At 37.8% G+C, this 17,467-nt stretch overlaps 1 protein-coding gene across 2 annotated transcripts in view; it reads left to right on the top strand.

The window, feature by feature from the left end:
- LOC149537437 (uncharacterized) overlaps positions 1 to 17,467 on the top strand; it is an 85,063-nt gene that overhangs the window by 46,798 nt on the left and 20,798 nt on the right. For both annotated transcript variants that reach the window (XM_089798880.1, XM_089798881.1), the window contains exon 6: positions 16,277 to 16,346. In XM_089798880.1, the coding sequence (XP_089655006.1) occupies positions 16,277 to 16,346 (70 nt within the window). The remainder of the gene's footprint in view (positions 1 to 16,276; positions 16,347 to 17,467) is intronic.

Below are 17,467 nucleotides of genomic sequence, written 5' to 3'. Positions count from 1 at the left end.
CAGATATTTCGTCTTCATGGACTCCCTTCTTCCATTGTCTCTGATCGTGATGCAACTTTTACCAGTCATTTTTGGAGTTCGGGCTATCACCCACAAACTGATGGTCAAACTGAAATTGTCAATAAATGCTTGGAAACTTATCTTCGTTGCTTCACTTCAGAACAGCAACATCAGTGGGCCAAGTGGCTCCCTTTAGCTGAATGGTGGTACAATACCTCTTACCACACTGCCTCTAAAATGACTCCATATGAAGCAGTCTATGGTCAGGCACCTCCAGTGCTCCTTCCCTACACTCCCAACAGCTCACCAGTCCAGGCAGTTGACATAGTTCTCCGCAGCAGGGATCAGATTCTTCGTACCTTACAGGATAATCTTCACATGGCCCGTAATCGGATGAAACAGCAAGCAGATCAACACCGTTCTGAGCGCTCATTTCAAGTTGGGGATATGGTTTTTCTTCGTCTACAGCCATACAAACAATCCTCCCTAAAGCTGAAAGGGTGTCATAAGCTGGCCCCAAAATTTTATGGGCCTTATAAGGTTCTGCAGAAGATTGGTTCAGTTGCTTATAAACTGGAACTTCCTCCTTCTTCCCGCATTCATCCAGTCTTTCATGTTTCTTGTCTAAAGAAAGTTCTGGGTACCACTGTCAGAGCACAAACTACTCTCCCTGAAATGGATACGGAAGGATCCATTATCCTAGAGCCGGTGGCAATCATTGACCAGCGCACTCGCCAGCTTCGCTCTCGCTCCATCTCTGAGGTCTTGATTCAGTGGCATGGCATGCAACCAGAGGATGCTACCTGGGAACCCCTTCTTCAGATTCAACAACAATTTCCACACCTTAAGCTTTGAGGACAAAGCTTTTTTCTAAGGGAGAGGGGATGTTAGGAACCTGTGTGTTCCTTCTGTTTATTTTGTTAGAGTAGTGTTGTTGGACGCATATGCTTTGTAAGTCGTCCCGTGAGTATATTTTATTATCCCACATGCATAGGTAGTATTACTTTTCTAGATCGTACTCAGTATATAAGAATAGGTTGAGGCCCTTGATGGACACGGACGAATTTATTGTATTGAGCTTGCTCAAAGGAGGTTACCCCCTCGAAGTGGCCTGCGATCAGTAGATTCATTCTGAGTTCTGCTATCACTTTGTATTCTGTTATTTCGAGCATTCTCACGATATTGCTATAAGGAGGTTCTTCACACATTTTTTGTGAAGCTTTATTCTAACCATTGAGTAATATTCAAATATTAGCGTTTGAATATTCATCCACACTTTTATTTGAGAAAGGGCTTTCGATATTTTGAGAAATGAATCTTGATAATAAGATTAGTTGCTCCTCCATTATCCTGTCTACTATCCAAATCACTGCCATACACGTGACTTCCAATACATGACTCGCTGCGACAAACTACACACTTAGTAAAGGTACGAGCAGTCTTGGTTCTATATGCCTTTATCAACTGCTTTGCGATAAGATGTGCCTCAATATGCACTTGTAATTGCCTTTGCTCCTCAAGTTGCTCATGTAGGCCTTTTTGCACTTCCATCTGCATCTGTAATGCTTCCATAACTTTGCATTCCCAATGCAACATCAAATTGGAGAGGATATCAGCAAAATCTTTCTTTTCTAATTTGTCACCATCAACTTTAGAGTTTGGCAGGTATTTGGATGGGTGATACTTCTATAAATGACTCTTCACATGATAGATAGTAAGACCCCGCATACCCATGACTCTAGAAAAACCTTTTGTAATTGCTCTATCTAGTTCACCAAGTTCTGCAACAGTATCTACAAAATGCTAGTACAAGTCAGAAGTTCATCACCAATGTTGTTTTGACGATGCCATTCCAAAAGTAACATAACTATTCATTTTATTGTTTCAGCCCACTGGTACTACAACTCTTTCATACTGATCAAAAACTTGGGAGCTATTGTGGAGTTTTCACACCATCACCCCATTGCAAAGGGACCCCTTTTTTCTCTTGGTCTTCTCCTTTTGGCTTTAGTTCTTGGTAGTCTTGGGCTCAATCTTCTAAGGTCCCCTCTTTTGAATGAGAAGTGGTAAAATTGCCAAGTCTAGAAAGTGTTGTCCATTTGGCTCCCAGAATGGAAACTATTTGTTTGTCTGAAAATTGAATGTCCTGACATACTATTTTTAGCGTGTCTATTTTTAGTAAGTCTATATAATAAATTTCACTTCCTCCCAGATTGACCTTATTTGGACTTTGGAACAACTTACTATTTTTAAAAAGCTATTTTTAGTAGATTTTGCTACCTCTCGGATTGACCTTATTTTGACTTTGTAACAACTTACTATTTTTAGAAAGTCTATTTTTAGTAAGTTTTACTCCCTCTCGGATTGACCTTATTTTGACTTTGGGACAACTTACAATTTTTAGAAAGTCTATTTTGACAGGTCTGTTTTGGCAACAAGTGAGCTTTGGTTGATAAAGAGACAAAGGGTATCTATTTCCATAACCAAAGGAATGAGGAAGCAAGATAGTCAATCAAAAAATGGTTAAGTCTGGAATCACCCTTGAAATATCCAAAAGTGGAAAGGCATGAAAACACTAGGAAAAATGGTTGTCGTGGAATTCTTCCATCATGGACAAAATCCATGATCACTCAAAAAATCCTGCGTTGGAGAAAAATGGTTGTTGCAAAATTCTTCCATCATGGACAAAATCCATGATCACTCAAAAAATCCTGCCTTGAGAAAAAATGGTTGTTGTAGAATTCTTCCATCATGGACAAAATCCATGACCACTCAAAATTTCCTCCAACAAGAAAACTGAAAATCTTGGAAAAAATGGTTGTGTGTTGGAAATTTCTCCTTTATGGAAGAAAAAATGGCTAAGTAATGGAAATTTCTCCTTCATGGAAGAAAAAATGGCTAAATGTTGGAAATTTCTCCTTCATGGAAGAAGAATTGTCCATGTTGGAAAATTTCTCCTCCATATCTCAAATTTCACCCTCCATGTGTTGGAAATTTCTCCTTCATGGGAAAAAATGGCTAAGTGTTGGAAACTTTCTCCTTCATGGAAGAAAAAACAGCTAAGTGTTAGAAAATTTCTCCTCGATGGAAGAAAAAATGGCTTTGTTTCAGAAAATTTTGCCTTAATGGAAGATAAAAATGGCTCCTTTGTGGAAGAAAAATGGCTAAGTGTTTGAAATGTCTCCTTCATGGAAAGATTTGGAAAATTTCTTCTTGATCAAACAAATTTCAAGGAATAGATAATATCTGGTTAAGTATGAAATTTGGCTAGGTGTTGGAATTTTCTCCTTCATGGAAGAAAAGATGACTGAGTGTTGGAAATTTCTCCCTCATGGAAGAAAAATAAGTGTTGAAAATTTTGTCCTCTAGATCTCAAATTTCACCCTCTTTAAGTGCGCACCCATGATTGGAATAATAAACAAAAAGGGGGAATTCTTCAAAAACATAAGAAAAGGCACAACAATGAATTTAAAGCATTTGAAGAGAAAGGTATTAAGAGAGAGAAAGGGGGAATTTTTGGAGAAAATATTTTTCTAGAGCGAGAGAGAGAATATGTAACAGGTCTATATGTTTCATTTTGAATTTGTTGCACAATTCTTATATCAATTATTTCTCTTTTGCAAGAGGAGAAAGCTCTAGTTCTAGAAATTCAAGAAAGACGCTCAAATCCAAAATTCTAGTACCAACATCAAAGACATCCAAGTACTAAGTGATCTGGTCCCAAGAATTCAAGGTTCAAAGATCAAAGTTCAAATCTGTTGATGTCAATTTTTATACCACAACATATTAGCAATTGAATATTTGATACGAAGTATCAAACACACAATTCCTCTCTTGAAAAGTTAATACTCATGAGGACATGAGAATAACTCCAATGTTCCTTACACCTGTGGATACTAACTCAGTATATCGATGTGATTTGCTGGTAATCACGTAAGTGGCCTTACGTTGTTTGTTTGAGGATGACTTGGACTTTAATGGAATGATGGAGATGGTGGTTCGGTGTGTATGCTAGATGGTGTTGATGGAGAAGGTGATGGTGATGGAGGGTGAATGGTTCTTTTGACTAGTGTCTTTCTAACTCTCTTCTTCAAAATTCTAACTCCTAAACTACTTGCTATTCTACTCCTATGAATGGAAGATTAGCAAATGGACAGGGATCGAATCTAATGAAAGTAAACCAGCGGCTCCACCTCCATAGATGTAATGATTCAAAGGAAAATAAACTAGTTTACCACACAAGGCTTCCCAATAAGCCGCTAGGATGCTAGTGGCCTAGTATTGATCCCTATCAAAAATTTACTAATGCTATCGTGCAACTATCCATCTACTTTACTCTTACTTAGCAACTTGAAATGCAATCCAGTTTAACAACTTGAAAAGAAATTTTACTCTAACTATTTGGAAGTAGAAACCATGCAATAATACCTAAGGCTCTTAATCACCATGCAAGTCACAACAAATAGCAAATTTTGGCATTATCTTTTCAACAATTTTCTCCGACCATTACAAATGAGAACAAATGGACTTACATAGAGGCTAAAATGTACAACTGACGGTAGAGATAAAGAGGCAAAATCGATGATCCAGATTGAATCGTAGAAACCCTAATTAGGGTTGCCACCCCATCGGCCAATGAGAAGATGCCACTTCGTCAATGGACCAATGAAAGAAGTGGAAAAGTAGCAACCAATGAGAAGGCACCAAAATGGTGACCAATCAGAACTAGACACTTGTCCTATATTAGAAGAAAGAGAAATTGCCACTTGGGCTTACATCAAATGATCTTCTAATACAAATCTCCCTTTTTCTTTCATTGTTTTAGCTAAGGAAATGAACCTAGCTAGCCTTTCGTTGACTTCTTCCATGGGAGGGCAAGGTGTATGTTTTATCTTGAGCTCAACGAATTTCATCATGCTACTTGCTGCCTGTAGTGTCTTTTCATGGTCCTTCTCATACTCTTTTGCAAATTCGATAATTGCATTGAGGGACGAAAGGGTGTTCAAGTGTTTCTTCTTGATAGTAACCTTTCCTAACTCATCCAATCTTAATCGAAGCCTTGTCTCATCAATGTCTTCAAAATCAAGTGCCACCCCAACGTTGCTCATCATGGTTGAAATGGAAGCGTCAACGCTTGGGCTGTGCTGTGCAATTGCATTCTGTATCTCCTCGAGTGTTCTCAAGCTGGTAGTCAAGGCAACAAACCAAGACTCAACCATACTCAATCCTCTTTCATCAACCAACATGGCCCTTTCCAAATATGTATTCGATAGCCCAATGAATCTCTGCAACCTGGGAATAGCCAAATCCTTGACTGGAAGGAAATCCTTCCACTCCTCTTCAAATGTTCTGAAATTGTTTCTAACAGTCACTAATGACCGGAATGTTGAGATGAAGGAAGGCAAGAAATTTTGCTCATCTTGGATTGTATCATAGATCCAATCCTTGACTTTATGTAGCTGAGCTGATATCTCTTCTAGGTTGCTCCCGCTGTCTTGAGGAAGGGCTGCCTGATGCAACTGTTGGATAGGTTGGCAATCTCTCCAATATTTGTTCTCAGCCTCCAATTTTATGATCCTTTCATTTGCCTTCCTCAACCTTTCTCTGATTGAAGCTATACCCTCTTGGATCTCCTCACATTCCATATCATCTGTGTTCCTTCCCAAATTATGTTCCACTATCTTGTATTCCTGAGTTGCAATCTCATCCAATGCCTTGTTGACTGTTGGTATAGCAATCTGAACCCTTCGGTGACCATCATTGTCACTCCTGATTACCTTTACCACCGTTTTTTCCATTTGTTTTTGGTTCTCGCTATCACCCTTTTCTATTAGTCCTTGGATGTCTTCGACTGTTCGGGCAGTTACTACCTTGCCTCTTGGCATAAGCATTTGCCTTAACCATAGTGGTGCGGTGCATCTCCCCAAATCTGGATTCAGTTCGATTAACAGAGCATCACCAACGGCCTCGGGTGCCTGACTTATTGCCTCAATATCAATCAGTCCATCTTCTTCTCCACTAGTTACTGTCATATCATCTCGTTGTTGGTTTTCCGAGAGAGGAGAATACTTAGTGCTCTCACTGTAACCACTTGATTCTGAATCAGAGCTCACCTCTACCGCGGTCCCTTTATCACTTGAATTAACCTCTTGGCTTCTAGTGTCAATTATGGTTTCCCTTGATGGTGCTGCATATTGTCTCTTTGCTGGAGGTTTCAGATGTTCATTGCTTTTCTCAACCTCCAAAGCTCTCTTCTTGCTTCTAACTGTTTCTTGTTACCGGCTACTTCCTTCTCCCTTCTGTCCGGCTGATTCCATTGGACCCTCTTTTGGCCTCATCTTCTCATAAGTAAGGGGTATCCTTTGACTTTGTAGCTTCCTTAATCTTTCATTGTACCATGATTCGGTATGCAAATCAACTGTTCTTGTAACTGCCTCCAAGGAAGGATCCTCTGATGATCATCCCAATCTACTGCATTCAATTCTGTTCCTTCTACTGTATCTTAATCTTCTCTTAGCACCTTTCCATCATCTTCCAATTGATTGGGAATATCAAGGCCTCTTCATTTGATATCTCTCATCATGTTCACCGACAACCTTGAGAAAGCTAGCTTTCTCACATGAAAGTCATCTTTGGCATTGGCCCAAAGGTCCTCTATAGTGGGAACATGTTTAAACCCATTTCCATGAGATACCTTGATAAGACCATTGGGATCGAATCCTTGCCTTGCTCTATACCATCCTAGATGATACCATTCCAATTCTTTCTCTGCAGTTGCAAAGGCGGCACGATTGGGGCAACTATCATTGCCAATCTCGAATGAGAAGGTAATCCCTGTCTTATCCTCTAGTCTCATTATTCTATCATAGTGCTCAAATTTTATAGCCAATTCCATCAAAACTACCTTGTCGGTGCGCGATTCTCGTTACTCTGCTTCCTGCTACTCTAATGTATGTAAATTGTGGAAATTGGATGAACCAACTCCCATACTTCTTAATCCTTGCTTTTGCTTCCAATGAGAGTCTCTTAGCAGGTGTCCCTTGTAATACCCTTACTGTCTTCATGGCAAAGGCATCACAAAACATTTTGTAATCCTTTTTGTTGTGCAAATGAAGCTGCGGATAGCATTCATGCACCAAATATTGCCCCGACCCACTACTAATTTCTCCTAAGGCCTTAAGTCTCAGACTCTTATACAATCTAGCAATTAGGTAAAATAGATAGGATCCCATGTAGAATTGCTTTTGGTTTTGTACGGTTTTGAGTTGCAACTCTAGATTCTCACTTATGATCTTAACCTAATCAAATCTTCTTTTTCCTTTTTCAATTTCATCAATAAAGAAGTACATCCAGTTTTCGAATTGCATACCTTGAGCTAGGCCCATGATCCGGCTGAGAAGCACAATGAGATCTCTATATTCTGATTTGAAGTCTGCCACTGTAAGCCTTGATGATTTGGTTACTCCCTACTTTCCCTTGTGAAGCCAATCTTGCTTTAGATGTGTGAAATAGGCTTCCCAGTTATCCTGAAATGATTTGGCTGCCTGATCCATCATCACCACTATCATGCTCGTGTACTGGGGAATGTTGAATGTTTTTTCGATTGCCTGTCCGCCAATGTTTGCCAACACCCTCTTCCCTTCATCGAAAATGATGGATTTACTGATCAGATCAAACCTGGATGCGCACTCCATAACCAATTTTGGACAAGGCAAGGTAGGAGGAAAAGTTACTGCGTGTACAGTTCCACTTTTGTATATCTTCTTTGCCAAGGGAGATTGTCCTTCCTTTAGTTTGTCCTTTACTTGTATCATATTTACTGTACCGACATTGGTATCAATTATTCGCCTCATTTTGGAGAAGAAAGTTGTTTTGGGCATCATATCCTCTTTGTCTTTCTTAGTGTTTGTTCCCTTAGGGTTCTTGCTTGCACTAACATCTACCATCCTAAACACTTATTTCTGCCTTGTCGTTCTAAGTGATATGGACTACCCTTATCGATCTCCAACCTTCTTTCTATTGATGAATTCTACACTTATTTCTACCTCGCCAAATGCCCTATCACTACACTTATCAATCTTCAATCTTCAACCTGGGAGTGGGACAGGACTACCACTTATTTCTGCCTCGCCTTTGCCTTAGGATGGACTACACTTAGATATCTCTCTCCAATACCTAGGGTGGTCTAGTGTATTTTTGCCTCTTCAAATGTCCTATCATGGATTCTACATTTATCAATCTCAAAATTTTAACCTATGATGGGATGATGAAGTGGTGGATGATGAATGCAAGAAGAACAAAGGGAGACAATGTCTAGACAAGAACGAAATAGAGAAATCCACTTAAGGACCCCTTGCAACTCTAAATGATTTGAAATTACCTTTACCAATAGCCCGGTCTTCTTTTGGAATTTAGGATTTGACCTTAGGAAATTCAAACCCTCTTGCAAATCTTGGTGCGCTAGCTGGAAAAAAATCAGAATTTGGCGCACTTGAAATTCCCCATGCACATGCTACAAATCAGACTTTACTCCTTCTTTTCTTCTTCAACCAAAAATCGTCCAAACTTGGGAGAAAATTACAGCCTCTAGAAGATATAAAATCAGAACTCAAAATCAGCTAGGACATGGAAAAAAAAATCGCAGCCCTTTAGCAAATACAAAATCAGACTTGAATAACAACCAATTTGCCCTCCAACTTTGCAATTTTGAAAATGTTTCCTCTTGCCAAAACAAATCGCCTTGAATAGGAAGTCTAATTTGCTTTAGAGAAAATTGCCAATCATGGGAAATTTGCCTTTAATCATGAAAAATTGCCAATGGTGCAGATCTACCCTCAATCATGGAAAATCCTCAAACATAGAGATCTTTACCATGAAGAAATTTGCCAACAATAATGCCAATCTGCCTTAGCTGGAAAAATCGCCCAAAGAAGATGCCAATTTGCCTTTGCAAAATCGCTTAAGGAAGAGGAAATCTGCTCTTAGTCAAAAATCGCCTAAGCACCAAAGAGGAGGAGTGAGGAATGAAGAAATAAGGGGGAAGAGCTTCCTCTTATACCCTACTTGCTCATCCTTTCTAGCTGGCCGACTGGGACCCTAGGAGCTAAAAAAATATTAATTAGAACACAAAATTCGCCCCCAATTAAATGCTTAGCCCAAAATTAACTTTGCTAAGATGAAATTTACTTTTTTAAATTGCCAATTAGACTAAAATTGCAAAAAAAAAGTAAATAATGCCTTGGAGATGCTAAATGTTTCCATTTAATGATGATTTGGTAATTAATATGTCATTAAAACCGAATTTTGGTTAGCCAAAAGCCATTTTTCAATATTAAATTACTAATTTCATTAAGGACTTAAAAATTTTCAAGGCAAATATAATCCATTTAATTCCAGGTTTTTGCAATTCAATTCAAATCGATTTTGCTAGGCAATTTTTTAGTTTTTGACAAAAAAAATCATCTCTAGAGTCTAGAATCGCTTTTGCAATTTGATTTCATCATCATAAAAATTAATTTTTTCATCGAAAAAATTCAAGATTTTCCAAACTTAAATCTAACAAAATTTCATTTTTTGAAAATTATTCAAATTTATACAATTATATCCTAATTTTCAAAAAAAAATCGTCAAAGTACAAAATTTACAATTTTACCTTGCCAAGTGTTCTTTGAAATTTGTCCGGCCTAAGGATGAAATTGGTCGTTCTGGAAAATCAAGTTGAAATCGGGTGAAAATAGATCTAACCTTCTCCCTTTGGGCCCGAAGGCATCCAAGACTCAAAATTTTCAAAAATCGAAATAAATTTTTTTGGACAACTTCAAAAATTTTGCCAAGACGACTGAAAAATGGGGCCCCCCAAAATTTTGGGGTGATGGTGTGAGAACCTCACAACAAAATCCAAAAATCCAAGAACATGGCGAAGGAAGTTCAATATGAGGAAATTCTAAAGTGACAAAATCATCAGCAATGGATTTTGATCCATTACAGGGAAATAAATTTCTGAGAAGGTACATTAAAGATAGGATCTTCGAGGGGAGATTTTCAAAAAAGTCAGGCAAAGTTCGATCATACCTAAAAGAATGGCGCAGTTGGAAAGGAATCAAGCTTACGTGGCCTCCATCATGATTTTGTGGCACCTAGTTATCTTTTCTGATGAGTTGAGGTCTCCAGGTCAGACTTCTATGCATTTAGGGAATGAAATCAAGAATAATCTATTCAAGGAAGACTGAGCATTTATCAAGGAATAGACATGCATAGTGGATATTTATTGCTAACCACTCTCCTTCTGTGCAAGCATGCATAGTGGGAATTTATTACCCACTATGATAGTATATTTCTTATTGCATTAATTTAGATTACTTTTCTTTACCCTAACCCTAATTAGGGCTGATGTGACATGATCTGGGCCATCGGTTATTGTGATCATTTAGGCCATTTGTTGTAATCGAGGACCTATATAAAGGCCTCACTCCTCATTTGTAAAAGGGAGGATTTTGTGAGATTGTTGCAATGAGCTATTAAGAGAATAGAGTTTTCATTGAAGCTTGGTGAATACTTGACGTGTCTTAGTGCTTGCTTGTTCTCTTAAATATCCTCACTTAGATTAAGTTTAGTTTAGTTAAAGTGTTGTGATTGCAATGGAGAATGTGATGGCGTATTGATGAATCCCTTTGGTTCATACTTTTGATGTTTTACTGATTCTAAATCGTTGTGCAAAGTTAGCCTAAACCTCTTTCATGCATATGTTTAACTTCTATCATTCATATACGTTGTTCGTTATGATGTTGTATGTGGTGGTATGAAAATCTTTGGCATAACCCTTGATGATTGCACCATTTCACATGTAGTTGCAGTATAACTTGGTGAAGTGGAGCTCGGTAAATTGAGGAATTTGTCCACCAGAGTACCATCTATTGTCATCACTTCCCTTAGGAATAGATTAGGATCTCTACACCCTATCCCATTTTTTTTCCGCATATTTTGTGAAAACCAAATTTAAGTACTTCATTGCAAAATACCTCAGATACCTCCCGCATCCAATATGGTTTGAAATGAATCTGAGTAAAGACACATAAGGCCCCTTGTGATCATCAACAAATCACATCAACCACCTACCTTATCCATAGTCAAAACCTGACATTGAAGGAACCTTGGAGTCATCATACAATCTTCTTACAATCTTAGCATACGCGACTTTATTCAAGAGAGGATAAGATATTTGGGTATTTTGTTCTACTGGTTGGTGGGTCATAAAACATGCATCAACAATACCTAGAGGGTGTTTTTCTATATTATAAAATTTGGAACCATACACAATGATAGTCAAATGTTTGATGAAATACCATAGGCTCGAACGCAAAATACATAACCATAAACAAGGCTTGTAAATTGTTTGGCAAATATCAATGTGGAATCACAAAAAATGGCTGACATATGTATGTCAAAATATCTCAAAGAGGTGTCATTGGGTCACATGAAGAAATGGAAATGTTCAAATTCAAGCAAAGATGGTGGATGCAAACTTACTGACAGAATGCATCGCTAAGAATGCATCGCTAAATATAGTGTTATGGGCTTGTAAGCATCCTTCTTATCTGTGTTATAATAGGAGCTTCCACAGCAACATAGAGACACCCCTCAAGGCATAATTAAAGGAATCTCTGTCATATTTTATGGTTGGAAATGCTGGTAGATGTATCTGTGACAAGCAAGCTAAACAAACAGGTGAATTGTTTGGTCTACTGCATGGAGATTTGATCCATGACTGCCCTTATAAAAGGGGCTTCAAACTCAAAAATTCTTCCAATTACACAAGATGTGCACGAATGAAGCCCTTAAAATTAGAACTCCATCAGGGCTAACTTGCTCAATGGCTTGGATGAGTATGCTTGCAATGAAAGGATCATCCTTCACCTCTTCTTTATGATCCACAAATTTTAGAAACATTGCACCTCTTGTGAACATTGCAATAGCATTCACCAAAGGATGATATCTCTCATCTTTTCGTCCATTGGATACTATGGTCAGACCTGTTTTGATCCATCAATCCTTGATGTACTACATGCAAGCCTCTACGCTGGTCACATCTCTATCCAATGAAGTGGTGGCACGTTCTCATAACTAGGGCCCTTGAATCCTTTTGGAGCCTCATCAATTGCTCTTAACTTTTTTTGCCAATACGATGAGCGAACAACATTAAATGACAATCCATTTGCATAGATGCATCTTGCTATGGCTTGCTCAACAATGTCTCTAGCTTCATTCTGAAATGATGTTTCCAAGGGCTCCATTGCTCTCTTATTTGCAACTGGTCCTTGAGGAGTATGCAAGAATGAATGGCCCTCTATAGGTGGTTCATCAGGAGTGGAAGCTGAAGCCACAGATGATTTACCTAAAAATTTGAGCATTTCCATTTTTATAATGCCTGTTATATAATTCCCTGTAATAATTATGCTTTGGAAATGCCTATTTTCTTGGTTACAATTTCCATATTTTTCCATAGTCTGTATTGCTGAAATATTTTGGTTTCTTGTCTGGCTTGCTAACTTGTTCTTAGCATCTTTGTGTATTTCTCTATTTAGAGTGTTGTGGGGGTGGATTTGATTCAAACCAAACCATACGATGTGATGTCTTCAAAAATGACTCCACACTTTGGCCAATTTTGGTAAAAGGAAATATTGCCAGCTACATTGAAGGAATGTAGGGCTTTGACCCGAACTTATTCAAGAACTTTGAAAAAGCATGGGACAAGGGCTTCATCTCAATAGGTGGGGTTTCCTTCATAGTTACATGACTAATTGTAGAGGCACAATTCTCCCAAAAAATTGATTTCAAAAGGTTTCTGCTTCCTGGAGATTAGTTTTCTTGTCTATAAAATAGGTTTAACACAGAAGAGCTTCCAGGGAAATGGAAGGTGGTGATACATTACATTAGATTACAGGTTGAAGTGTTTCCATTCCCATCCTTTTCCTATGTTGAATCACTTTCGCCATGGGGTTTAATATAAATTTTCCCTTTTGTTTTATTCTTCTTTGTCCTAATTTGTGGCCTCCATGAGGTTTAAGGGTGGGCTTACCATTTATTTGGGCCTAATCCTTAGATTTTGTAATTTCCATTTATCCTTCTCATTTTCTGTGGGCCCTAACCCTTCTACCTGCAAGATCCCAATCTTCTGGTTGAGCTTTCAAATTTGAAAGATTGCAAAGGGACCTCCTCATCTGATCTGGGTATGCCTCCCATGTTTTGCCTAGTGGGGATAGGCCCCAAAGGATGACTAAAATGAAGAATAGGTGTAAGGATAGGAAAGTGGCTCAAGAAGATCCTTGAGGTGTTTTATAGTTCTTCTTTCTTTAGACTATTGGGTTGGAATGAACCCCTAATAATTCCCCCTCAAAGCACAAGAATTTGGACCTTGGGCAGTCTTCTCCTAACCCTACTTCTCCTCCCCATCTCTCCCAACAGGTGGATCTTCTGGCTTTCTTGGAGGTGGTGAAGAAAGCTAATAGTGTATGTGTTCTACAGTAAACAAAATGAAATCATCAAATGGTTATTGGCCCAACTCTATACAACTAAAAATAAGATTAACAAGTTGGAGACCTTGGTTGAAGTTGATGCACGAGAAGATAATTGGTCTGTACTTGTCCACAATGAGAGAACTTGCAAAGCAACTGACACTTTATCCATAGACTCAATAATTGGGTGAATATTGAAGAGAAAATCCAGGAGCTCCGTGAATTAGTGCCTTTTGAGGAGGAGAAAAAATAAATTCTTAGTGCCATTGCCAATATAAACAACAACTAGGGGCCTCAAAATAAATTTGAAGGAGATTCTGGTTTATAGAAAGGAAATGATGACTGATACTTTTAGCTCTCCTTAGACTCTCCAAGAAGAGCTTGAGCATGCAAAAAGAAAAAATGAAGGAGATGGCGAGTGACTTGGCAACAGAGGTCCCTGAAGCTGTTGCCCCTGCATAAGGGAGTAGGAAAAAAAAGGCTCCTTTTTTGAATTTTCTAAAGGAGCTCAATCACGATTGGAAGGAGGTTAAGCCCCCTGCTCTTTAGTCTTTGGTCTTAGGTGCTTTATGTTCCAAGTCGTGTTGTTTCTTGCTCTTGTTGTTGCTGGTTCTTTTCTCTGATTGATTTTTGCTGGTTTTTTGCTGGGCGGTCTCACTCCTTGTGATCCCCCTTCCTTTCCGCATTTTGGCATTTTGTAAGGGCTGAACCCTCTCCTAATTTATCTTATATGAACATCTTGATTTTTGGCATTAGTCGTTCAAAAAGGAAGGAGGCATGCCTTTTTCATATCTACTCCAAAGTCAGTTGAATCTTGGAATATGCTTTACATACACTCCTCTCAGCAATCCAATCCTTTCTTAACATAGATCATTTTGTGATTTCAGAGAGTAAAATCTGCAGCTAACACCTATACAATTACCTTTATATGGTATAAGAGAAGGTCTTGGTCTAACTCCCTCACAAGAGGCCGTAGGTTATGTAGGTTGCATGCTTGTTTCATGTACTTTCATTTTATGCAAGGGTTTCTTATCACTGTCAAAAATCTCAATGTTGTCTTGATCTGAGTTGTGACAAATCATGTGTGCCATGACAGGTTGTTTCTGTGCAAAGTGTTTTCTTGTTTTATCTCCTGATGAAGTTTTCCTGTTTTATGGGGTGTTTTACCATGTGAATTATTTTTTGATGAGTTGTTTTGTTTTCAGTAGTTATGACCTATTTTCTGCAGTGCAAGGGTCTTGCATGATTTCATCCTAAAAATTGCAGTCTTCTGGGTTTTTTTATTTTCTCCACAAAAAAACACAGAAAGGGCTTTTATGATTTTTTCCATAAAAATCAAGTAAGGTTTTCCAACTTATCCTCAAGTGTTGGCTTCTTCTTGCAAACAAGTTGAAGGGTTTGCAGATTGTGGGTTTATGAAGGCCAAGCTAGTTTTCTTTTGTGGGTTTTATTGTTTTTCTTTAAAAATAAAGTTTTGTATTTTGAACGTAAGGAGATAAGAGAGTTTTCTAGTTTTTTTCCATGAAAAGATCATGGTGAGTTGCATCTAGTTTTTTCACTGTCCTGGATTTTTGTTTTTTTGCCCCATTTTTCTGCATGAGATTTTCATGAATATTTCGAAGAAAACATGTTTGATGTTGCTGTTGTGTGGGATTTTGATAATTTGTTCCTTCAAAATTATATCTCGGATTTTATTTAATTCCCAAAAATCATAATTCATGTTGGTAGTCAGATTTTTTCATTTTTTCCACAGAAAAATCATTGGAGGGTTTTTCTATTTTCTCCACAAAAATTGTGGTTTCTTGCAGTCTATCTTTGGATCCTAATGCTCATTTGCAAAGTTTTTTAACATTTTTTCCAACAAAATCGTAGCTGTTTTTCTAGAGCAGATCGGGTTTGGAGATTTTCTCCTGAAAATTGTGTTTAAAGTTTGAGAAGCTGTTCTTGGTGTCTCTAGCTACAAGAAGGGATAGTTTTGTATCCCAACATCAGGTTTGAAGATTTGTGGTTATCTTGGTCATTATCAAATTTTTGCAGAATCAGCAGGGGTCAAAACAATAGGCTCATTTTGCAGAGCGATCTATGCATCTGTGACCAGAAAGGGCCAACCTTTCATGCTATTGTGACCAAAAGACATGTAGATTATAGGGTAGTTAGCATGATGAGTCGATGGTCATTAAGGGGGGCTTTTTAAAAAAATGTAATGTTTCTGTAATGGTTGTCTTATTTAGTTTAGGCAGTTTCTATTTCCAACTTCTGTTTATGATTATTTCTTTTAGAAACATTGTAATCCAGTTTCCTATATATTCTAAGTTCCGTTTCCTTCATTGAATATACAATTAACTTTACAAAGGCATCCCGATGGATTGTGCTCCTTAGGGAGAAGGGATATAGAAGCTAATAAATAAATAGGAAGAAGGTTACCCAGCAGATATGATTATTTTGTGTTTCCTACATGGAATATGAATTAAAAGATTTAGTGTCATTTTGAAAATGGAGTACTAATACAATCAAAACTCGTAGAACACAAATAGATTAAATGGTGTTTTCAGGATAACAATGACTGAAACAACAATGCTGATGAATTTTAATGACCTTTAGACCACGAGTTATTGCCATCTTGCCAATCATCTATTGTAAAATTCTTAACATTGTGAAATTCCTAAAATGTGACTAATTAGATGCAATTATATGGGTGTAACTTTCAAATATTGTTTTTTAAAGATCTAGTGCTATCCCTTACTGTTATGTCTTTCTGTTCATAGGGGAACTCAAATCACAGAAGCTCTTCAGATGCAGATGGAGGTTCAAAAACGATTGCATGAACAACTTGAGGTGAGCTTTTTTTAGCCTGTTGATTTGGTTTAGAGATTAGTGATGATTTGTATATTTGTATGAAATAAAGATTTTGGCATACTTATTTCTTTACAAAAATGTTAAAGAGTGTTGATGAAATGAACCTCCAACTATAAAAGATCAAGACCAACTGGAAGTTTGAAATACTGGTCTACATTGAAAAGGACCATATAAGAAAGAATTAAACCTAAAGTGGGTAAAAAATACTCAACTCAATGTAGACAAGCCTATGGGAAAAATAATTCTATGCAAAGATGGCCCTCAGTAAACATAGAGGTGTGATGGAGATAAAAGTTCTAGTCTGCATCTACATCATAATCTGCAATAGGCAAAAGAACAATATCCTCAAAAATGTAAGTGAGGGGGATGATGCCCTTAAGGGATTGTCTTGGGGTAAGATGGTCAGTTGTTTGAATTAACCACAAGAGAGGAAGCAACAGAACCCTAATTAGCTAGCATTTACCTTTAAAATTCAACATAAGCAGAGAGGAGAAGGCTAATATGCATCTGCCCTGTAGTTTGGGTGGTAAAAGTGGGTGTGTCACCGAAACTTCATATTGAAAGTAGTCAATTCCAACTTCTAGTGAAGGTTAAGAAGATTTGAGTGTTCTTGATGGACTTCATCGAGGATTGTGATGTCTCACATACTATCACCATCTGTGTGGAAAGCTGTAGTATCTAAGGGGCACTTCGATTCAGAAGAAATCTCAAGGATAAGTTTAGTAGGTTGGAGTTGCAACTTCAAGTAATAGGATACAGGGGCTAACTTGACAACAGAATTAGACTATTTGCAGTATGTTATGTTTCAAGAGATTATTACACCTTGTAGGATTTTTGAAGAGTCATAGAATGGCAAAAATGGTCCTGTAGCTTTGAATATCAATAATCAAAGTGCCATCAAATTTAAAGATTTTTGTACATCATATGAAGAAAAAGCACATAGATATAACGCATAATGATGCAGAGCATCATGGACCCATTCACATTCACCATAAAAGTCTTCATTCTTCCTTCTTCCTTCTTTTTTGTAGCAACACTCGCCTATTCAATGTCCTTCAAGACAAAACTCGCCTTCCACACATTCAACACTTTATCTCTGA

Source organism: Cupressus sempervirens, chromosome 9, assembly GCF_028749045.1.
Source record: "Cupressus sempervirens isolate cs-2001-9-10 chromosome 9, ASM2874904v1, whole genome shotgun sequence".
Lineage (NCBI taxonomy): Eukaryota > Viridiplantae > Streptophyta > Pinopsida > Cupressales > Cupressaceae > Cupressus > Cupressus sempervirens.
The sequence above is the reverse complement of the archived record's forward strand: the minus strand, read 5'-3'. Positions and strand labels throughout refer to the sequence as shown.